A 20,659-nucleotide genomic window follows, 5' to 3' on the forward strand; every position below is an offset into this window, starting at 1 on the left:
TTGCCAGGAGCCCAGAGTAACCCGTCGCAAATAGGGCTGAGTGGCTGGCCTATTGCTATCTATTGACATCATCAGTGGTAAGCTAACTTTTACTTTACTGCATAAGATGTAATAAGTCCTTCCGTACAGCAGCGCAGATCACCATCTCCGGCGGCGGCGGCGCCCGCCCTCCGACGAAAACGCGCAACACAACAACATCATCTCGGCCAACACTTTCCACAAACGAACGGACGAGGCTTACCCCTGACAAGCCCAACCTTAAGACCAAGGGTCGTACCAGGGTCGTACTATGTCATAAGCACTGCATCCACCTTTCGTAGACTTTTTACCCCAGACCAGGTGGAGACTTGTGGACTTGTGGACTTGTGTCCCCTTCATGCCCGAAAGTCAGGTATCCATGATGTTATACTGGTTGTGCTCCATACCGAGATATGTCATTGGCTTGTTGCCATCAGAAAAGCTAAGGATCACGTGCGACTGTGCCCCTTAAATCCTCTTCAAGAGATTAGAATGCGAACCGTGCTTTGGCAGTATGAGTATGTCATGTAGTGGACAGACGTATGACGTCACCCTGTGAAGTAACCCTCAGCCGCTGTCCATATAGTAACTTATAGTACTTGAGTAGTAGTGCGCAAAAGGATTAACTTAGTACTGGATGCGGTTCTCGAACCTGCCAGCCTTATCGGTGGCGAGACCCTGTCCTCACTTACTGCCTCTACAGTCCATAGTAGGGGTAGTGTACCGGAGTAGTACGCTCGTCACGATCCGCAAGGGTTTTTCCCATTTCCGCATTAGGAGGTCAACCAAAGCCTGGCATGGCGCCGATGCGAACCACACAACAACCCAAAAAAACGATGTCATATGTCGTTATGACGGCATCATTGCTTGCTTGCAATTTGCAGTTTCTGTCCCGTGTTTGATACTCGGTAGTCCGTAGTGTGCTGATCCTTTTTTTCCTTTTTTCTTTCGTTGTGGCATGTACACTACACTAACCTCACTACACACACACACATACATCATTCGAGAGACTACGAGAACCAACCCTCAAGTCTGTCTGGCTGTTCCCTCCCTGCTTCGGATATTTATACTTCACTCCCCTCCTCCCTCAGGAACCAGATCCAAAAGCATACAATGCGTCCTTTCACCGATACCACTGTCCACACTACTGCTTCTTCGAGTTATTCGTCCCAGGGAACCAAGACTGAGAAATAAGTGCCGATTACTTGCCACTGCCATTCTTCAAGACGACAACCAGCAAAGCTATACCTACAAGTACACCACAACCACAACTACACCACCACTACAACTACCACAACTACTACCTACCACACCACACACAGATCCCAAACCAAAGAAAACACAAACCAAAATGGGCGCCGTCGTCTCCTGTGTACGTCCCCTGACTCGTGCATTCTTCCCGAAGGTGAAAGCTATAGTAGTACCTATGTGCTAACGATCTTTACCAACAGATCCAAAGCGTCTTCCACGCCATCGGCGCCTGCCTCATGGGCATCGTCAACACCATCGGCTCCGTCTGCAAGGCCATCATCGACGGCATCGTCACCCTCTTCGACGTGATCATCTCGTGCCTCACCTGCGGGTACTGCGGGAACCGGCGGCGGACGCGGACGCACGGCCGGAGGTCGAGGGTCTAGATCTTGCCTGAAGAAGATGTGAAGAGGAGGCGGAAGATACCCTGCTGCGATGGGTTCGCTAAACCATTCTTTTTATTCGTGGCTCGGATTTGATCTACCCTGATCGGATCTGATCTTCGTTCTAACGAGGTTACGACTTATGGACTGCGCTGGTGGTTTTTGTTTGCGTGTTTCATTTCGTTCCGTTTCGCAGCTGTGTACTTGTTTTTTGTTGGTGATGGTTTTGATATCCTATCCTGTGGTTTTTATGAATTCTCTTCCTTGAATTAATATGATTCTTTCCATATCTACCTCGCATATGCTTATGCATATGCATAATGATAATGTAACACTGTCCCGAGGGTAGAGTATCAACCGCTTCCGCCCACATTATTCATGATACTAAGAGAGCCCCCCCCCCTTCCTCATCGATATACATCTCTACTACAAGGAACAGGATTATAACTCAAGTACGCCCCCCATACCCGCCCGCACCAACAACCCCCTCACCCTCTCCCCCTCCTCCCTCGTCAGCCCCCCTTCCCCCTCCCCCAACCTCTCCTCCACCAGGACCCTCACAAACCCATCCCCCGGCCCATCCGCATACTTCACCGCCGCGCAGAAATGGTTCACGGAGACGGGCCACGGCACCGGGAAATCATACCAGGGCACCCGCACCCGCAACCGGAGGAGCGTCCGGAAGACCGCAAACTCCCGCGCCCGGATCGTCTGCCGCAGCACGCGCCGGGACCGGTCGTGCGCCGGCGTGTCGTCGAGGGACGCGTCGGCCGCCAGCAGCGCCAGGAACTCGAGCTTGGCGGGGCTCCAGGGCGGGGACAGGAGTTTGTCCGGGATGCGGCAGGATAAGGTGCCCGTGGGGCTGGGGATGGTGCAGGCGGGGAGGCGGTAGGTGTTGGCTGTGGTGGCGCTGGTGGCGCTGGTTGCTGTGAAGGGGTGCGTGGAGGAGTAGATGTCGTTGGGGCTGCGGATTTGGAGCGCGCCGAGGTGGAGGTAGAGGGCTATTTTGTGGGGGTTCCTTCGGTGGGGTTTGGTGGTCGTGTTTGATGATGTTGGTGATGTTGGTGATGTTGATGATGGGTTGGGGTAGGGGTGCGCGTGGAGGATTAGGTCGCCTTTTCCGGGGCCGTTGCTGCTGCTGCTGCTGCTGCTGATGGTGGTGGTTTGGCCGGCCTGGTGGATGAGGCTGGATAGCTGCTCCTCCAGCGAGAGGAGGGTGGCTTCGTCCTGCAGCGAGAAGAGGAAGTCCCTCCCCGGCTGGCATTTCTGGTGGATCGTGTGCAGGAGGTAGTCGCGTTGGCACTGCCGGATGAGCGGCAGGGTGCACCAGCGGCAGGCCAGGAGGGCGGTCTGCAGGTCTCTGCGTTCCACTGGGGATAGCGCGAAGAAATCGAGGGGCCGGGGGAGGAAGTCCCGTGTGAAGAAGTGCGTGGCGGCGCTGGCGTTGGTGCTGCTGAATGCGAGCCGGATGAGCCAGGTGTATAGCGCCGGCGTGGACAGGGCTTCCGCGAGCCGGGGAGACGCGCGCGGAAGATTGACCTCGAGACTGTGCAGGAAGATCTCCTGGATGATCTCGGCGGGGAGAGATTCGAGTCTTGAGCCTGCCGTGGCTGGATTGCTGGGAGGAGGAGGCATTTGGTGTTGTACACTCCTGATGTAGATGTATGATGTATGTATGCACTTCAACAAGTTCTATGGCGAGATGCCTCTCAGTATCGGCCCTGCGCTGGGGTGGATTGTGAAGATTGGATGCTCAAGTCACGCATTGCTTTTGATCACTGTGAGTACTTCGAGAAGCAAAGAATCAATTGAGATGTGATGTACTGTCCTTGGAGGAGATCGAGCATCGCTGTGCGTCAGAGCTGCGCCGTTGCTAACACTAGGTGGGTTTAGTGCTCGCCTCTTTCATGCGGCAACATGTCTCATTGCATATAAGGGGACAATGCAAAGACTAATAAGCATTCTCATGTACAAGGTATTGCACTGCTCATACCCCTGTGGATATAGTTCAGGATAACAATTCCACGTATGTGAGTTTAACAGGAAACGTGGTTGGGCCGATCGGGGAATCCTCGGGTGGACTTGCACGTGGTAGATGATTCTGTGTACATATAGGAACTTTGATACCTATGCGTGACCTCTAGTAGTCACAGTCTACCTGGAAAGAGACACTACATCTCTACTGTGTCAAGATATCAAGGTTATCTTGGATCATCGTGACATATGGGAAGAAGAGCTATCAACACAGTCTACTTGATATCGGAACTCCTGAGATCGATGATTGACACATCCGTATGGTGCTATAGCAATCCTACTTCGTCTGACGATGGAATATAGCTTGATACTCTGAAGATAATGGTACTTGGCCGGGGTGCTGTATTTACGACAATACGTCAACACCCTTTTCCATGAGATGTCGGCCTTCGTGTCTGCATCACATTCGCGCAGGGATACATGCTCTCCTTTGTACTCAGCGCACACCAAGACCTTGACAAGTCATTCAAGCATCGAAAGAACAGACGATGCATATTCAACCCATAATTGACACATCGAACCTACAGCCTACAACCAAATAAGGATGAGAAAACGATAAATTGAACATCTTTCTATACATAGTCCTACAACCAGCAATCACACGACCAGACAGACAAAAGGGTATCCTAGCTGGCCAACATGCTTGACAGATAAGTACGAGAACAAGTCTTGCTTTGTGTGTTGTGTGGCTATATCTGGAGGTTGCAGGACAAAGGTGGACGGAAATGGCATACAAGGGATTCAGCCAGTTTAGACAACGGACATCTCGCCGAAGCGCTCCTGTAGGTTGCAAAGAATGGTTAGCCTGTTTGTTTCTCAAGATTTATAATACTGGCACAATCAAGGGTTGGGAATCTCACCTTGTAGCCGGCCGGCATCCAGCGACCCTTCTGGACAAGGGAGGAGGTCTTCTCGTCGATCTCGGGCTGGGCAGCAGCAACCTCGTCCTGGAGTGGGATGGTCTGATTAGCAAAAATCGAGGCGGAAGGTCGGAACGATCGCAACGTACGACGGTGAGGTCCTCGAAGGGACGGGCGGTCTCGATGTTCTCGAGGGTCTTCTGGAGGTTGCGGAGTTCAACCTCGACCTTGCCCTTGGTCTCCTCAGCGCTCTGGACGGCCTGGGCCTCGAAGGCGTCGATGGCCTTCAGCTGGCGGTTGACATCGTAGGTGGCGGGCTTGAAGCTCTTGAAGTGGCTCTCGAGCTGGTCGACGATGGCCTGGTTCTTCAGCACCTTGCGGTAGTGGGCGAAGTCGACGGTCTGGGGCTGCTCGGACAGGACCTGAACCTTGCGGCGCGCGTCGTCGTTACGCTTCTTGAAGGCCTGGAGGGAGGCAGCGGTCTGACCGCGGAGACCGAGCGAGCTGGTCAACTTGGTCCAGTCGATCTTGAGAGCGGCGCTACGCTGTAATCCAGGCTGTTAGTGGGCAATCTCGCTGGCTGACTGCGTCAGAATATCTGGAAAACGGTGGAGACATACGGCGGCCATTTTGAATTGTGTTCTGGGAGGGAGTGGGAGGGAGAGGGGAGGTCAACGTGCAAAGCTGGAGAATCCGGGAGGTTGAGGGTTGACTCGGCAAGATTTGGAATGGGGATGGTATCACGTGACCCGCGTTTCCCGTCTTCCGAACGGCCACAGCACCACCACCCGCAGCCAGAAAGGCCAAGGAGTTAAGTATGCAGTGATTGTTGTCACTGTGCCACCGCTACAGTGCCTGAATATTAAAAGTACTGTAGATGCACACCCGCTACAAATTACAGATAGAGAGCTTAATAATATTTCTGGATCATTCAATTCTGCTTTTGAGCCAATTGATTTACACAATGGGACTTGCCAACGTATCCACCCTAGAGGACATCATTTGGGCTGCATACCCATAATCCAGCCTGCCAGCAGGGTCGATACAGCTCACCCACTGGCGCGTGCGGTTAAGGTGACAACGCTTATATGCTAAGAGCCATGATGGAGTTGACAATGTCGTTGTCGTTCTCCCGAAGAGCCTTGACGGCCTTCTTGCGAGACACATTAGCCTGGGCCATAACCAGTTCGATGTCCTTCGCCTCAAGGCCAGACTCATCAACCTCCTCGCCATCATCCTCCTCCTCCTCCTTCTTGGCCTCAGCCTCGGGGGCCTTGCCCTGAGCGTGGTCGTGCTCGTGGTCGTGACCGGCGTGCTCGTTGGCAGCGGCCTCGGCGAGCTGCTGAGCAGCGGAGGCCTGGGCCTGGGAGTTCAGGTCCTCGATCTTGGCCTCACCGAAGATGCTGTAGGAACAATGTGTAAGCTTGGGGTCATCCATTGATAGTCTGAGGTCATCACAAAAGAAACCACGTACATCCAGGTGTTGCTGGTAGGGGAGCGGTAGACATCGGGCTGGTTGATGACAAAGAGGATCTGTTGTCGAGCTCGAATTAGCCATACTGCTGCCACATTCCTCGTCCGCTCGCCGACACGCCTCCGAAAATTTCACTGTAGGACGGTTGCCGAGCGATCGCGGATAGCGGGGTAAGAAGGATTCGGTCGCAACTCATACGTTCTTGGGGCGGCGGAGAGTGACACGGGTGATGCCAGGGACGTGCTTCAGGCCGAGCTTGCCAATGGCCTTGCGAGCCTTCTTCTCGTTGCGAGAGTGGATGGTGACGGCGGCACCACCGGGGATGGTGGGCTCATCGCCAGCCTCAGACTCAGAGTCGCTGCCGGCATCCTCAACCTGGGTCTTGGGGACCTCCTCGTCGGGGAGCTCTTCAACACGGGGATCGGCCATTTTGTATGTGTGTAAGTTGAGTAAAGCCTAAAGTGGGCTGAGATGGTGGTTCGAAAGGTCAGCAATTCGCACGGTAGTGGGACTCGCACAGGTGGTGGTTTGGGACGAGGCTCGAATTGGGCCTAAGAGACCCAGAAACTTCCACAAAACTGCAAGAATTCGCCAAATTCAAGCGGAAACGGCATCTGGGCGGTCACAAATCCCATTTGAACGTACCTGGACACAGAATAGGGGACTGTGGTGGATGGAGGGGATTTTTTTTGCCTTGGTTGGAGTTGGGAAGACTTGAAGCTGTGTGAATGTCATCCTGCCGAAAATCGTTAGCGAGCTTATTGGGGGGGCCCTCCCTCTCCCCCCGGACACACAAGCAGCGGCTCCTCTACAGACCAAGTTCGTCTGCATACAACCAACTAGCTACTGAGTTACGCTGTTATAGGCAAACTTATAGTTTTTAATCTTCGAAGCCTCAATCTAGACCAAATCTTGAAATTAATACAATTTACAATGAAAGTCCCTTTTTTTCGTCTTTTTTTGCTTTGAAAGTCTAAATTGTGTTCATTGCCCATTTCCTTCTCAGGAGTTGACCCGCTGATGTCAAGTCGAAGACCCAGTTGTATCATAAGTCAGGTACTCGCTGAAAGGCGCTCGTTTCAGGCGCGAGCGGGTTTCAGCTTTCCATGACGTACGAGAACAAGCCATGTCAGGATATCAAAGGTTCTTGAATCATTTTTATGCTGTCAAATAATGCATACAGCGTAATTTTTTGCTGAACATAAAATTAACCCATCAGCAAATAAACCCCGTCCTAAGGCACCCTGTCACACTTTGCACCGAGCCCCAATAACCATCTATGCCTTGGGAGCAGCAGCTCTGAGCTTGGCGTGAGCCTTCTGGACCTCGTAGCGAGCCTGTAGAGTTGAAACATGTCAGCCTTCGTCCATTGTCCCTGCGCGCGTCCAGAGAGCCATTCCATTCCACCGCCGAACCACAAATAAGCCCCAATATGGCCCCGTTGTCCCTTCTCCAATGGCTCTCACATGGCGCGCGCATGTCACAAATCCATCTCTGTCGCACGTACCTGCTTGCGGAGTCTGAGAACCTTGAAGCGCTCGAAGTCGGTCAGGTTCTTCCGGCGCTCGATGCGGTCGGTCTTCTTAGCGAAGCCGCTCTGAGCCCACTTGCCATCGATCTCGTTCTTCTCCCAAAGCTTCTTGACGGGGCCAGTACCGGCAGCACGGGGGAGCTGGGGAATGACGAAGTGGGTGAGGGTGGCGTGGGAGAGGGGGAGGACGTGGCGGGGGACGATCTTCTTCTCCTCGGTGGAGGGACCATCAACCAGAACCTAATCGGGTGCAACTCATGTCAATTTTTGATGTTCATGTTCATGTTCATGTTTCCCCTCCCGCAGCAGAATCCCATATCCCGTCTCTTGTCTTTTGCCGACCGAGATCCCCGGGGTTCCTCCAACCGCAAATTCCGCGCGAATTTCATAGAACGTACACGTCTGTGGTCGACAATCTCGACAATGGCGGCGAGCTTGCCGGTGTAGGGACCGCTGCGGATCAGCACAACGCGGCCAACCTCAACCAGCTTCCATTGAGCAATCTTGACATCGATATCGGCCATGGCGAAGGCTTCCTATTTTTTTGCAGAACAAAGAACGACTTTAGTTTGGATGTTGCGTGCGTGTGTGTGTGACAGGGTGGTCGTAGATTTTGGGGAAGGGCGACAAGAACTCACGGTCGACAGACTCCGGGTGGGACGGTGGTGGTGATTTGTTGTCGAAATGTCGGGGTTGTCGAAGGTCGTCCTAAACGCACAAGTCTCGTCGCACTCAACGGGGGCTGACTGGATAGCGAATTTCGGTGGTTGCGGCCCTTCGCCCACAAGAGTCTCGCTTAGCAGCCAGTAGCAGCCCGCCGCCGGGTGTTTGCGTGCGGCCTAGGGCTGCTTCCGCCCCTTAGCGCCCTCCATCGGCCACCGGATATTTTCCGCTCCGAGCACCGCGCCTTTTAAGCTTCTGATTCAGCAGCAACTGTTTGCTGGTGTTTCTGTTCTCTCTGTGTGCGTGCAGTTCTCTCTGCAACGTTCCAGACTTTTGGGATTTGGAACTTCAGGACAAATGTGGTTCTGATCATGACGATCAATTAATCGCCTTGAAGCTTTGCTGCTTTGAAGCTTCAATTGCTCATAAGCTACACTAACTTCGACAGTGTACGCGCATCGTGTGTTATACTGGTATGCATACACTCCTTTCGTTTTGCACCTCCTACCTCGCTCAATTCTTACATGATGCGGTAATTTGCGATTGACGCAGCGTCTGTGATGCCCTCGCCGGGGTTTTCTATACAGCGCTGCCGCATGATATTTAATTCTTACATATTCTGATATCCTCAACACTTCGTCTTCTCTTGCTTCTCACATTTCCATGTGTTATTCATACTAACATTGCGAAGACCTTAGCAGCAGACTCAATTCTTTCGCCTTTTCACTTCGATTGTCCACTTCGAGATATTGGTATGCATCCCACTTTTTGCTTTCATCTGCCCTCCCCAGTTCCGGTGATTAAAAACATGATATCACGCCTAGATAGTAGTTGATGCCTTCTGGCAATGATATTTCCCTCATCACCAAGATCTCTGAGGAACATCCTTTAATCCAGACTTTGGATCATCACTCATCTTTGCTTTGACTGGTTTCTAACCTTGTGCAAATTCAGGTCCCGTCTCAAGTCTATTATAGCTATTTTGACTCAATGCACATCTCTTTCATTTTCAAAACTCTTCACTCTGTAGAATCCATCCTGCGTAGACTAGCATCTTTCCTCTCGCCCAAGGCCCGTAACATTGTTATATCGAGCCCGATTACATGTTGGCAGAATTAGTGGACGGCGAAGTTCAGAGAAAAGGTTTCGACGCTATTAAAAGATCTAAATATATGCGAAAGTAACATATGGTATAGTTTTACGTGGAAAGATGCTGAGGGGCCTACATGAACCTCCTGTTTCCTTTTCGTGAAGTCCATCTATATCATTAACTGTAAACGACCGAGTGCGGGGACGAGGCTATCACGATGAACCCGCACCCATCCCCGCAACAGTAGCGATCGGGCCCTCGCGACTCAGCACCCACATGAAGATAAATTGGATGATGTACGCATAAACGAACAGAAACTGGGTGCGGCGGTTGCGCTGCGAGCGAGCAACGGTGTGCATAGATCCCGAACGCATGGAGGCGTCACTAGTGGAATCCGGAAGCAGAACGTATTTGAGGGAGCGGAGCTAGGTTGGACAGCAAGGGTTAGCTAGCGACCCGGCAACTACGGTATCACCACGGGGTACGTACCAGGAAGAAGGCGTTAGCCAGGAACGTGTAGATAAAGACAACCCAACCAACCCAACCACCGGTGCCTCGACCAGGCGTCAGGATTTCAGACGCCAAGAGCGTGAGGATGATTCCGACGAACTTATACCCGGAGTAGGCAACGAGATCGAGGAGCTGAGACTCGTTGTTGATGCTGAGGATGTACATTGCCAGCTTCAGGCACATGATCTCGAACAGTATGACCGCGATAGCTGTCGTGGTAATCGACCCTAAGAGCTCCGGGTGGAAGTTTCCGCGGAACCCTGCCAACATGGCCGAGAGCAGAATGTAGGTGACCAGTGCCATCACAGGGATATACATGTCAGGCGAGTTGAGATCATCACGGGGTGGAAGGAACATGGAGGAGTACTGCTGCTGTGAGATCTGGCCATTGGGGCCAGGTGCAGCCGTCGTCAGGCGTGCCTGTTGGCGGGACCAGGGCTTGTGTCGCCATGGGAAGAGAACGAGGGAAAGCTTGTTCAGGACGTAGGAGTTCGAAACGTTGAAGTAATGCTTCAGGGCCGGAATGGACACATAACGGTTTAACTGGGGGGAGGAGGTTAGCAATGAACATTGTCAGAATGCCATGATCCATGATATCGGCGCTGCTTACGTTCTGCTCCATATACTCCTGGCCAGCCATCATCGCCGTCTTCCCGACCTGAAAACTCATCTGCGCCGTTGGATCATTGATGAACTGGCCGAACCCCGGGCCGTAGGTCCCGCTGCCACCTTGCGCAGGTGCGGGTTGGTATGGGTTGCCATAGCCCGCGGATTGAGACTGCTGAGATGTCGGAGGCGGCGGCGAGCGCATCATTGGAACTGTAGAGACATGCTGAGGCACTGGGTGGTGAAGCGGAGGCGACTGCGCCGGAGGTGGAGCGAATGATTGGCGATACATGTTTTCTGAGAGGGGTGTCGAAGTCGAAGATTTTGGACAGGTTGAGGTTAGACTCGATGGGATGATATTGGGGGAGTTCGTGGGGCGCCGAAGCGGCAGAGAGCTACTTAATGAGATTTGCACGGAGTTGGAGAGATGAAGGTGTTTATACGTGGCTGAAGTCCGCCGCTCCTTCCGCTCCCCAGCTCAGCTTGCCGCCCACGCCCACACATTCCCCACCCGCGCGGACCTCATCATCAACCTTCCACTCGATTATTACATCACCCAGCAAATATCTCGAAACACCCTCCGCAAACATGTTGGAATCCTTCGAAATCCTCGACACCTCGGGTGTAGTTCTCTGGTCAAAGTCCTACGCCCCTGTGGGTGCCCACGTGGTCAACAGTCTTATCAGTGATGTTTTCATCGAAGAAAAGGCCCAGATTCAAGGCCCAAATAGTACCTCGCCAACTTTCAGAAAGGAGAAGTATACCTTAAAGTGGAAGAGAGTCAAGGAATTCAATCTCATTTTTGTGGTATGTGCCTTCTCCAATGCAACTTGCGCTTCGTGGGTTCTAACAATGCTGTGAGTCAGGCCGTCTACCAGTCTATTCTACAGCTGGGCTGGATCGACAAACTCCTCGATAATATCGCTACCCTGTATATCGACCTTTACAAAGATCAACTGAGAAGCACTCGCGCAAGGATAGTGCAATACCCGTTCGACAAATACTTTGACCAGCAAGTGCGCGAGCTCGAGGGCAGCTCCGGATTTGTCGCATCGGAAAGTTCTGTGGCGAATGCAGTTGATAAGAAGGATCCGCTTGTCTCATCTGACAATGGGGGCCCACCACCGCCATCGGTCTCTGGCCTCATCAAAGGTATGTTCTACTGTGTGCCCCCGATTTCAGGGCTTTACTGACGGTCGCAAAGCGCAGCAACAAGCTGCGCTCGGCGGCGTGGTCACCTCAGATGAGGGTACGCCATCCCAAACTCCAGACATTTCGAGATCGACAACTCCCGTTGCCGGTCATATCCTTACCGCCAAGCTAGGCCCCGGAGGTCGTATGTCGCGCCGTGGACGCAAAGCCGCCAACTCCAGCGCCAATGCTTCATCCGGTGACGAGAAAGGGCGAAAGGATAAGGCTCCAAAGAGTGGAAAGAAAATGCGTCGGTGGGATGCAGACGGTTTCGCTGATGAGGACGATGGCCAGGTCCTGGACTACTCGGCTCCGGCTGATGCTGAGGGAGCACAAGTGCCAGCGGTCGAGGCTGTCTCCGAAGATTCATGGGGTCGGAGAACTGGTAAAGGCCAGTTCGTGCTCAAGGACCTCGGAGATGAGGTTCACTCAATCCTTGAGAATGCAGAGAGCGAGAAATTGAAGGGTGCTGCTTCTTCCAGTATCGTTGGCTCGGGGTTCAACGCCATCGGTGGTCTCCTGCGGAACATTGTCGGCGGTAAGGTTTTGACGGAAGCTGATCTAGAAAAACCCTTGAAAACGATGGAAGATCATCTCCTGAAGAAGAACGTTGCGCGGGAAGCGGCGGTCCGACTTTGCGACGGTGTCCAGCGGGAGCTTGTCGGGAAGAAGACGGCTAACTTCCAAAGTGTGGATGCGGCCCTGCGTTTGGCCATGGAATCCTCCTTACGCAAGATCCTGACACCAACTTCTTCTCTCGATCTTCTTCGTGAGATTGATGCTGTCAGATCTCCCACGACCAAGGAGGCGAATCCCCGTCCCTACGTCATTTCGATTGTTGGGGTGAACGGTGTCGGAAAATCAACTAATCTTGGAAAGATTTGCTATTTCTTGTTGCAGAACAACTACCGTGTTCTGATTGCGGCCTGTGACACTTTCCGGTCCGGTGCAGTGGAGCAGCTCCGTGTTCATGCCCGCAACCTCAAGGAACTTAGCCAGCGTGAGACTGCTGGTGAAGTGGAACTATACGAAAAGGGTTACGGCAAGGACGCAGCGAACGTCGCCAAGGACGCTGTGGAATACGGCGCAGCCAACAAGTTCGATGTTGTCTTGATCGATACCGCAGGCCGCCGCCACAACGACCAGCGTCTTATGTCGTCTTTGGAGAAGTTTGCCAAATTCGCTAAGCCCGATAAGATCTTCATGGTCGGCGAAGCGCTCGTTGGTACGGACAGTGTGATGCAGGCCCGTAACTTCAACCAGGCCTTTGGTACGGGACGAAACCTTGACGGCTTCATTATTAGTAAATGTGACACTGTGGGTGATATGGTAGGCACTCTGGTTAGCATGGTTCATGCGACGGGTATCCCAATTGTGTTTTTGGGTGTTGGTCAACACTATGGTGACTTAAGAGGGCTGAGTGTCCCTTGGGCTGTCAACTTGTTGATGAAGTGAGTAGTCTTGTGCGATTTAAGGTTCTAACGCTAGAATGATGATGCTATAGCTAGTCTTTTTTTTAACGACTCTAGAATTATTTATGGGACAAAATGCCAGTTGAAAATGCATACATGACCTGGCAAGGATTTTTCTATGGGAGTAGTCTTCAGTCCATCCAACTCCACCACAACAAATACAAAATTCCGTACGAAGGCTCAAATATATCTTGGTGGAGGAGTATACTAGAGATGGAACTCTCTCGAGAGATGAGGAACAAATCCACAGAGTATGAAGGCTCAAAAGGTGCGTGTGATTATCGGCATATATATAAGTAGAGGCCGGTATAGCCGCCATTTCTGCTGGTCCTACTGCACTTTATCGGAATCGAGGCGAAACGGACCAATAGGCTTGACTTCCGATGCAGAATCCCATCGCGCTGGTCATGTGTGCCACCAAAGCATCGAATAAGCCATAATTTAATACCAGCGTCTACAGATGTTGTTGTTGTTGTTGTTGTTGTTGTTGGCCTATTACGCACGTGGTGGTGAGCGTGACCACAAGCTGGAGCGGATGAGTCAGCTGCAAGCCTGCAGAGGGGCTTACATCATCTGCAGGGCCTCGCCGATGATCTTGTGTGGAGTGGAGTTACTCCGCGCGCAACATCTTCGAGATCCAGTCTTGCTGCTGACTGCGCTTATCATCATTACTCTCTTTCTTTCCTCCCTGCTCGCCTTCAGCTTTGGGACACGGATCTTACGTGGTTGAAAGATCACTTTTTATTTGCGTTTCACCCCTTCAATCGCTTTCAGTCGTCATATCCTGGGGGCTCCTTCGCCCCCCGCACTGCGAACGACGTGTGGCCCTTGAGCTCCATCATCTCTGCTGAAAACGCAAGGGAGGCTCACTGAGGCTGGAGACACGACCTTTGTTCATTCCACTATCATTCAGAATATCTGAGGACCATTCTTCGCGAAAATGAGGACAGACGAGCAGGGTCCGTTCAACCGGCGACACTCTTCCACCCTCCACTACCAAACCTTCGACACCCCACCGCCAAAGTCTCGCGGAAGACCGAATTCTGGACAGTCTGGATCGTCTGGCGGAGACTCGCATCATCAGCAGAATGACAATGGCTCCGAGCGCGGGTCTGGGTCACCACTCCCGAAGCGGCAGATGGCCATCCTAGCCTTCATCTCCCTGTGCGAACAAACGGCCTTCAACTCGATTAGTCCCTACCTACCCGAGATGGTGTCGTCATTTCCTGAAGCTGAAGCTCGACCGAATACCGTGGGCATGTATGTTGGAGCGCTGGCTACGGCCTTTGCAATCGCGCAGCTTGTGACCAACTATTTTTGGGGCTGGTTGTCGGATCGTGTGGGCCGGAAACCGATCATCCTCCTGGGCACCATTCTTACGGCACTATGCTTCTGTGCGTTTGGATTCTGCAAGACACTATATCAGGCTATTGCGGTACAGGCGTTAATGGGTGCGGTCAATGGTAATCAGGGTCTCGTATCGACCTGTCTCGGTGAGATCACCGACCGCAGCAACCAATCCAAAGCGTTCGCCTATCTCCCCGTCTTGTATGGCATTGGAGGCGTCACCGGCCCCATCCTTGGCGGATTGCTGATCTTCCCCAAGAACCCATTCGACAAGAGTCAGCCCAACCCATACCCATACGCTGCCCCCAACCTCATTGCGGCGGCAATCCTCATTGTCGACTTTGTCGCTTCGATTTTCCTCCTCGACGAGAGTCTTGACGATGCGGATGCCCTGCCCCATTTTGGCCGGCGCGTTCGGGCCCTGTTTGCCTGGCTCTGGCAATGGACCAGCTCCGCCAAACGCGCGGGATGGATGAAACCACCGCATCATGCTTCATACCGCCACCTCCGAACACAGTCCACCGACAGCCAGGATCACGACAGCGAATTGGACTCGGCCTCGGAGGTCTCCGAATCTCCCCGCCCGCACCCGGAATCGTTGATGCAAAGTCAAATCTGGAACCGGGACACGATCTTGCTCCTTTTGACGTACCTTGTGTTTGCCCTGTGCAACGTCTCCTTTAACTCGCTCTTCCCCATCTTTTCACAAGCCAGGCCCCCATTGGGCCGAGCTCTCACCCCCTCAGAGATCGGTCTTGCCCAGGGGTTCACGGGGCTCGTTACCATCATCTTCCAGATCTGCATCTTTGGAAAGTTGCGCGACAAGATGGGCAACCGATGGTCTTACCGTGCCGGACTGCTGGGATTCGTGGTGTCATTCCTCCTTATGCCCTTCATCGGGTACAAGGGCAACGACACGGATAGGAGCGGTGTCACCGGCAAGACCGCTCTGATGGCCATTGAACTATGTTTTGTCTTGCTGATCAAGACTGTCGCCTCGGTAGGCGGGTTGACCAGTGCACTCTTACTGGTATGCATCTCTTCCCGAGCTCAACGCTTTGAAAACATTTCTAACGAATTGCAAAACCGAATAGATCACAAACTCCGCCCCGGACCACACGGTCCTCGGCTCTCTGAATGGCCTCGCGCAAACTCTCTCCGCCGCCGGCCGCGCCGTCGGACCCCTCATCTCCGGCAGTCTGTTCAGTCTGGCCTCCCGTCTTCCTACCAAAGGCGAAGCCATGCCCTTTGGTGTTTTCTCCGCCGTCTCTTTTGTCGGATTCATCCTTAGCTTCGGTATCCGCGCCCGTTCCCTCGAAGCGGAAGACTGGGAAAGCGACGACGACGATGACGACGACGATGAGGACGAAGACGACGCCGGCGACGACAACACCAACAACACCAACACCACCAACCACGAACGAAGATCCTACAAACCCGGCAACGAAGACGAAGAAGCTCGTCCAGCTCGTTAGAGTTGTCGAAGATATCTAGATAGATTCCCTTTATTCATTGTCTTGACTATCGTACGTAAACCGCAAGATGGGAAAACCTCTCATCCCTTGCATGGAACAAGAAAGCAGAAAGACAACAGACAGCCAAAAGAAAAGAAGAACAAGAACATCTACATACATATTCCTCCAAGCGGGATTAACGACCGAGACACGACAACATTCCTTTTCATTCTTCTGGTTTACTTGATCTTGTACCATTCGGCTTTCTGATTTATTGATTTTGTTGCCATTGATCCGATAGAGGCAAGCCAGCGCCTGCACCAAATCCGAAGCCGCTGATTATTCTGCTTTTCTGCGTGTTTTGTTTAGGTTTCCCAAAAGAGCGGTTGTCCCTGAGTGTGGGCTTTTGTGCATAGCTGGAGTTGTTTTTTTTTTTGTTGGTCAATCTTAGCCTGCTTTAGAGGGGACAGAGGACGTGACGGGGCAGGGGTGTACGTATGTAAATACTTAGGTTATTGTTTATTGTCCTTTGTTTATCCTCGAGTGTATGCATTTCTGCTTTGCTTGCTTTTCCTGTCTGGGGACTTTTGGTATTGGGTGGTGAAAGGGTAGGTTGGGTTCTAGGTCAAGGTCGATCGATGTGCTATGCTTTTGCTAGGGTTGAGTACTGTACTCCGTACTAACTATGCCTTCGGCGCTTCCGTTACTTCGATCTGGTTAGTGGTGATGTTATGCAATCGCGAAGATAGAGGGTTATCCACTAGATTACACATGCATACAGAGAGAGAGTTAGAGAGTGAGGAGAGACTAGTGAAAAACACTATACCGTCATCCGTCGCTCTGTTTTCATCGGGAGATACCTAGTCATAACCACGAAATGGAAGGCTACGTCAAGATTCGTTCCAGGTACCTAACTAGAACACGACTGGAGAGAGAAACGTGATGGTCAAGCCATAAAAGTCGTACAGGACAGAAAGTAGATAGCGAGAGAGGGAGGATATAATATTTGAAAAAGGCAAACCCAAACCAGTCACAGGTATCATTTCACATCATAAATAATCATATCAAGAAAACAAGGAGAGAACTAGCTACTAGTTACTCTTGGAGGAAGTTCTACAGACGTCGCTCGGATGTCCCCGCTGTCTCCTGTTGTTGTTGTTGTGGTCCAGGTTTCGACCCTTGTCGGGCCTTGCGAGCCCATGGGATGTCCTTGGCGAAGAGTTGTCTTAGTTCCGGGGAGATGATCTTTGCGTCCTTGTCGCCTGGTCGGTTGCTGGGTCCGGCGGCGGCGCTGCTGCCGGTGGCGAAGCCGGTGGATTGCGGAGGGCGTTCGGGGGATTTGCCCTTGTTGTTGTTGTCGTTGGTATTTTCACCGGCAGCAGGGGAGTCCGTAGTGGGTTTGCGTTGGTAGGCTGCTGGAGATGGAGAGGGGAAGTTGTTTTTCTTGTCGATGGCTTGGACGGCTCGTTCGAAGCGGTGAAAGAGAGATTCGGCGCGAGTCAGGATTGGGACGAGTTCCATGGTGTTGGACAGTTCGTTGACTAGACAATACATTAGCATGAGGGTTGGGAGACGTGCGAGAAGAGGATGACGTACTGTACTTCAGGACCTCATCGAACTGCTTCAGATGGTCCATGATCACATCCCTGTGCTTCTCGAGGATTGCCAGGGCAATGAAGAGGTGGAAGCTGCTCGACAGGTAATCCGTCCATAACGTCTCCCACAGACGCAAGACGTCCACCCATTCGAATTCACGCTTGTACCAGACCAGGAGCATGCGAAAAAAGAAGAAAAAGTTGGTACTATCGGCAGATTGGAGGTGGAGGTACAGCTGCGGATCCATGAGCTGAACGAGGTGGTCCAATGTAGTCAGCTGTGCGCGCATGCCGGATTGATCCCGGAGGAAGTTTTGTTCCTGGTTCACCGTGTTAGCATAGCATGAACAGCTTTTGTGTGCTGCGAAGAAATCGTTACCATCCTGTCCATGAACCCGACAAAGGCCCAAAATGCAACGGCATCATCCTGCATGACCGCATATATTGGCGCTAAAAGATCGCTCATGCCTTGGACATATCCAAGATCAGGGTTGTATTCGTTATATGTCAGAAGCATGTCTTTCATTTGTTCTAGATGCACGTTCGTTCCGGTCTCGGCAAAAGGCGAGTCAGGATCTGGATGGGGGATGTCTTCGCCAGCAAATAGGGGTATCGTGCGATCTGTGCGATGGACATCTTTCTCTGCGGGTGGGTCAGTACTGAACAGTCATGCAGTCCTCAAAGTACCTACCTATTCTGTTCCTCTGCTCTTTCCACCAGTCATACTCTTCTGCCGTGGAACCGCCTTCGATCATCTTTTCCCACCAAGCACCTTTCAAACGAATGTACTCATCTCTCTTCGAACTGATCAGAGCCTGGCGCTCGTCGCGACAACTATCCCACGGATACACGCCGAGAAGGAAAAGCCATGCCTCTTTCCGGACGCCGTCGTTGGGGTCCAGACCACCGTGGAATATTCGCTCCTTCACTTCTTCAACAGTCACTTGCAACCGACCCGTATGCGGGTCGAAGAAACCCTCCCACTCTTTCAGAGTCACTGTTTTCCGGCGCTCTTGGATGGACAAGGTTCCCGTCTCCAGTTCTAGGATCTCAAAGTCGCCCACTGAGCTATTCTCCATGCCAAGCACATCCCGCGCAGTCCAGATGCGCTGGTTCCTTTCGCGCTCACTCTGTTCCGAGATGCTCATGGCCCAACGAGCAAGGTAGAGCCTAGCGCTGTCGAATTCATCCTGCAGAGTCTGGATCTCAGGCGTCCTCATCAAGCGACGAACCTGGGGAGGTATCCTGGGGTTGTCCGCCAATTCATTCGCGGTTCGCCTGGTGAAGGTCGTAATCTTGCTGAGCGATTCAAGAACTTTCCACCGTGCTTCCTTAAGCGTCTTGACAAACGGGTCCATGCCAGCATCTGGTTGTCTGCTCCCCCCAGGTTGCGCTGGAGCAACAGTCTGGTCCTGTGAGTTCCTCGCGGCGTCCGAAGTTGGTTGTTGTCCGAAGGAGATCCTATCCTCCTCGGACGGATTTATGAGATAGACGCTACTGTCCAGAGCGGACCGTTGCACCTCGACGTATCTCCGGAGCCATCGCAGCACCTCGTCCCCACCCCAGAACACACTCCCATCCTCTCCGAAGGGATCGAAGCTCTCCCGGGTTCTCTTCTTCTTCTGCAGTATCGTCGACTCGCACTCGCTGTCGTGGAAGAATAGTGCGGGGAAGCTGTCCCCGGCGCGGGTGTTGATCACGAGACTGCCAAACCACCATCCCAGACTTGGCGGTCGCACAAGGAGTGAATAGATCTCTGACAGGGGCACGGCGAAGGCGTAGAGGCCTATAGGGTCTTTGTAGGTGGTCGTGGTGGGGAGAGCGGGCACAAGGTATTTCTGTCGCGGAGGGGAGGCGCCGTCCGATAAGTCAACTTTGACGTAGGTGCTGTAGGCGTCACCAAGGGAGGATTCCGGTACCCAGGCGAGGAGGTAAGATGAGATGTCTTTGGTGTGGTTGGTAGCGGTAGAGGTTCCGGAGGCATACGGCAGGGGCTTTTGTTGGATCAGGGCAATAAACCCAGGGATATTGTCTTTAGAGGAGGGAGTGGGGTGGACATAGACCTATGATGCGCGGAGAAAGGCGGGGTTAGCTATGTTGACAGCGACACTCAAGCATGGGAGGACGGACTTTGCTCTTGGAGAATAGAAGCTTGACTCCTCGGCGGGAGGTCGAGTGAGAGATCGTGTTATAGTCGTCCTCTTCGTCATCGCTGACATCGTAGTAGGAGGCCGTGGGCGAAGGCGGCGAAGGCGGGGGCGTGTATTTGACTCGGTTGCCTGCCATAGTGATAGCTCGGTCGCACACGGCTATCTCATCGGATTTGAGTTGACAGTTGCAATGTGCGAGCGATAGTTTCGAAGTATGCTATGGTAAGAATGTTGACAAAAAGGAGACAAACTAAGTAGGATGGCACAAGTCAGCGGACGGTCGGAGGAGAATTGCGGAGAAAAGACGAGTGGATGAATGTGGTGAAAGAGAGAGAGAGAGAGAGAGAGAGAGAGGGAGGGAGGGAGAGTCACGGCGGAAGGTCACGACGTAATCATCGGACGACCCACCACGAATTTCCCATGTGATTCGCAGCCGTTCCTTACCGGCCTTCTTGAATATCTATAGAGATATATAAGATACAACTTGAATGCAATTCAGACTGCGCAAGAGGTGTTTGTCACAGAGTATTCAATGCTTAGAATCAGAAAGACATAGCAGAGGATGTAACTTATCTTACCTTCTGACAAATTTCATCGCCACCGGCAGGAATGATGGTCCGCAGCCAGGCAGCAACTAAACCCATCGACATTGCGCTCATCCAAGGCATCAGTCATTTACCAGAGAGAATCTAAAGTCTAGGTATACGGAGTGCCCATCAATCATTGAAGTCTTCTGCCAAGAACCAGAATTGCGAGTCCTATATCTACTACTTGCCCCGCGCTCACAGAACGCCCGAAGCATCTCGACACATACTCTGAATTACTCACTACCTTGGTCTTGCAGCACCGATCGAGCTTGTATTGCACGGAGGGCATCAGCAATCTATGATTGGCCAATCTATCGGCCATATGTCCAGTAGTACTCGAGCCTCCATGGAACGCTGCAGTGCAAAAGTACAGTCAGTACATGTAGAGAACCGCCAACACGGGATCTCATAACCTCTTCAGGAAACGATACGCCTGTCCAATG

The 20,659-nt window shown here is 52.5% G+C and overlaps 8 protein-coding genes across 8 annotated transcripts; 3 read left to right on the plus strand and 5 right to left on the minus strand.

Annotated features, from left to right (window-relative positions):
• The first annotated feature begins 649 nt into the window (after positions 1 to 649).
• Positions 650 to 1,850, plus strand: BO66DRAFT_394396 (uncharacterized protein). Its single transcript, XM_025647984.1, has 2 exons — positions 650 to 1,390; positions 1,470 to 1,850. The coding sequence occupies exons 1-2, from the start codon at positions 977 to 979 to the stop codon at positions 1,653 to 1,655; spliced, it is 600 nt and encodes a 199-aa protein (XP_025500487.1). The 5' UTR covers positions 650 to 976; the 3' UTR covers positions 1,656 to 1,850.
• A 209-nt stretch (positions 1,851 to 2,059) lies between these two features.
• BO66DRAFT_422650 (uncharacterized protein) lies at positions 2,060 to 3,641 on the minus strand (the record flags this gene model as incomplete). Its single annotated transcript, XM_025650061.1, has 2 exons — positions 2,191 to 3,641; positions 2,060 to 2,078 (listed from the first exon to the last, which is right to left on the minus strand). The coding sequence occupies exons 1-2, from the start codon at positions 3,285 to 3,287 to the stop codon at positions 2,060 to 2,062; spliced, it is 1,116 nt and encodes a 371-aa protein (XP_025500488.1). The 5' UTR covers positions 3,288 to 3,641.
• A 795-nt stretch (positions 3,642 to 4,436) lies between these two features.
• Positions 4,437 to 6,449, minus strand: BO66DRAFT_414117 (ATP synthase D chain, mitochondrial; the record flags this gene model as incomplete). The annotated part of the gene is made up of 6 exons (XM_025649453.1): positions 4,437 to 4,466; positions 4,547 to 4,633; positions 4,696 to 5,091; positions 5,661 to 5,949; positions 6,021 to 6,079; positions 6,219 to 6,449. The coding sequence occupies 6 exons, from the start codon at positions 6,447 to 6,449 to the stop codon at positions 4,437 to 4,439; spliced, it is 1,092 nt and encodes a 363-aa protein (XP_025500489.1).
• A 510-nt stretch (positions 6,450 to 6,959) lies between these two features.
• On the minus strand, positions 6,960 to 8,273 carry BO66DRAFT_380822 (60S ribosomal protein eL14). Its single transcript, XM_025645924.1, has 4 exons — positions 8,190 to 8,273; positions 7,950 to 8,087; positions 7,528 to 7,791; positions 6,960 to 7,357 (listed from the first exon to the last, which is right to left on the minus strand). Exons 2-4 carry the CDS (start codon positions 8,073 to 8,075, stop codon positions 7,298 to 7,300), a joined length of 450 nt encoding a protein of 149 aa, XP_025500490.1. The 5' UTR covers positions 8,076 to 8,087; positions 8,190 to 8,273; the 3' UTR covers positions 6,960 to 7,297.
• A 1,088-nt stretch (positions 8,274 to 9,361) lies between these two features.
• BO66DRAFT_422653 (protein transporter YIF1) lies at positions 9,362 to 10,842 on the minus strand. The gene is made up of 3 exons (XM_025650062.1): positions 10,425 to 10,842; positions 9,794 to 10,357; positions 9,362 to 9,729 (listed from the first exon to the last, which is right to left on the minus strand). Exons 1-3 carry the CDS (start codon positions 10,710 to 10,712, stop codon positions 9,517 to 9,519), a joined length of 1,065 nt encoding a protein of 354 aa, XP_025500491.1. The 5' UTR covers positions 10,713 to 10,842; the 3' UTR covers positions 9,362 to 9,516.
• Positions 10,843 to 10,919: 77 nt separating this feature from the next.
• BO66DRAFT_356351 (signal recognition particle receptor subunit alpha) lies at positions 10,920 to 13,184 on the plus strand. Its single transcript, XM_025644881.1, has 3 exons — positions 10,920 to 11,227; positions 11,287 to 11,572; positions 11,625 to 13,184. The coding sequence occupies exons 1-3, from the start codon at positions 11,009 to 11,011 to the stop codon at positions 13,064 to 13,066; spliced, it is 1,947 nt and encodes a 648-aa protein (XP_025500492.1). The 5' UTR covers positions 10,920 to 11,008; the 3' UTR covers positions 13,067 to 13,184.
• Positions 13,185 to 14,023: 839 nt separating this feature from the next.
• BO66DRAFT_404462 (MFS transporter) lies at positions 14,024 to 15,905 on the plus strand (the record flags this gene model as incomplete). The annotated part of the gene is made up of 2 exons (XM_025648931.1): positions 14,024 to 15,460; positions 15,525 to 15,905. 2 exons carry the CDS (start codon positions 14,024 to 14,026, stop codon positions 15,903 to 15,905), a joined length of 1,818 nt encoding a protein of 605 aa, XP_025500493.1.
• Positions 15,906 to 16,709: 804 nt separating this feature from the next.
• On the minus strand, positions 16,710 to 20,159 carry BO66DRAFT_394404 (GTPase-activating protein GYP7). Its single transcript, XM_025647985.1, has 5 exons — positions 19,610 to 20,159; positions 18,171 to 19,542; positions 17,859 to 18,121; positions 17,481 to 17,799; positions 16,710 to 17,425 (listed from the first exon to the last, which is right to left on the minus strand). The coding sequence occupies exons 1-5, from the start codon at positions 19,763 to 19,765 to the stop codon at positions 16,998 to 17,000; spliced, it is 2,538 nt and encodes an 845-aa protein (XP_025500494.1). The 5' UTR covers positions 19,766 to 20,159; the 3' UTR covers positions 16,710 to 16,997.
• Between the last annotated feature and the right edge of the window lie 500 nt (positions 20,160 to 20,659).

The sequence above is a fragment of the Aspergillus aculeatinus genome (genome assembly GCF_003184765.1).
Source record: "Aspergillus aculeatinus CBS 121060 unplaced genomic scaffold BO66scaffold_48, whole genome shotgun sequence".
Lineage (NCBI taxonomy): Eukaryota > Fungi > Ascomycota > Eurotiomycetes > Eurotiales > Aspergillaceae > Aspergillus > Aspergillus aculeatinus.

What these genes read in the sequence shown, in the direction of transcription:
- BO66DRAFT_394396 (XM_025647984.1), top strand. Translation starts at nt 977, where the DNA reads ATGTACACTACACTAACCTCACTACACACACACACATACATCATTCGA. An exon ending in TGGGCGCCGTCGTCTCCTGT is followed by an intron (nt 1,391 to 1,469) that starts GTACGTCCCCTG and finishes CTTTACCAACAG; the next exon opens with ATCCAAAGCGTCTTCCACGC.
- BO66DRAFT_380822 (XM_025645924.1), bottom strand. Translation starts at nt 8,075, where the DNA reads ATGGCCGATATCGATGTCAAGATTGCTCAATGGAAGCTGGTTGAGGTT. An exon ending in AGATTGTCGACCACAGACGT is followed by an intron (nt 7,792 to 7,949) that starts GTACGTTCTATG and finishes GCACCCGATTAG; the next exon opens with GTTCTGGTTGATGGTCCCTC. An exon ending in TTCTCAGACTCCGCAAGCAG is followed by an intron (nt 7,358 to 7,527) that starts GTACGTGCGACA and finishes TCAACTCTACAG; the next exon opens with GCTCGCTACGAGGTCCAGAA.
- BO66DRAFT_422653 (XM_025650062.1), bottom strand. Translation starts at nt 10,712, where the DNA reads ATGTATCGCCAATCATTCGCTCCACCTCCGGCGCAGTCGCCTCCGCTT. An exon ending in AGGAGTATATGGAGCAGAAC is followed by an intron (nt 10,358 to 10,424) that starts GTAAGCAGCGCC and finishes TCCTCCCCCCAG; the next exon opens with TTAAACCGTTATGTGTCCAT. An exon ending in TGGCTAACGCCTTCTTCCTG is followed by an intron (nt 9,730 to 9,793) that starts GTACGTACCCCG and finishes TGTCCAACCTAG; the next exon opens with CTCCGCTCCCTCAAATACGT.
- BO66DRAFT_356351 (XM_025644881.1), top strand. Translation starts at nt 11,009, where the DNA reads ATGTTGGAATCCTTCGAAATCCTCGACACCTCGGGTGTAGTTCTCTGG. An exon ending in AATTCAATCTCATTTTTGTG is followed by an intron (nt 11,228 to 11,286) that starts GTATGTGCCTTC and finishes GCTGTGAGTCAG; the next exon opens with GCCGTCTACCAGTCTATTCT. An exon ending in GGTCTCTGGCCTCATCAAAG is followed by an intron (nt 11,573 to 11,624) that starts GTATGTTCTACT and finishes ACGGTCGCAAAG; the next exon opens with CGCAGCAACAAGCTGCGCTC.
- BO66DRAFT_394404 (XM_025647985.1), bottom strand. Translation starts at nt 19,765, where the DNA reads ATGGCAGGCAACCGAGTCAAATACACGCCCCCGCCTTCGCCGCCTTCG. An exon ending in TTCTATTCTCCAAGAGCAAA is followed by an intron (nt 19,543 to 19,609) that starts GTCCGTCCTCCC and finishes CGCGCATCATAG; the next exon opens with GTCTATGTCCACCCCACTCC. An exon ending in TCGGGTTCATGGACAGGATG is followed by an intron (nt 17,800 to 17,858) that starts GTAACGATTTCT and finishes ACGGTGAACCAG; the next exon opens with GAACAAAACTTCCTCCGGGA.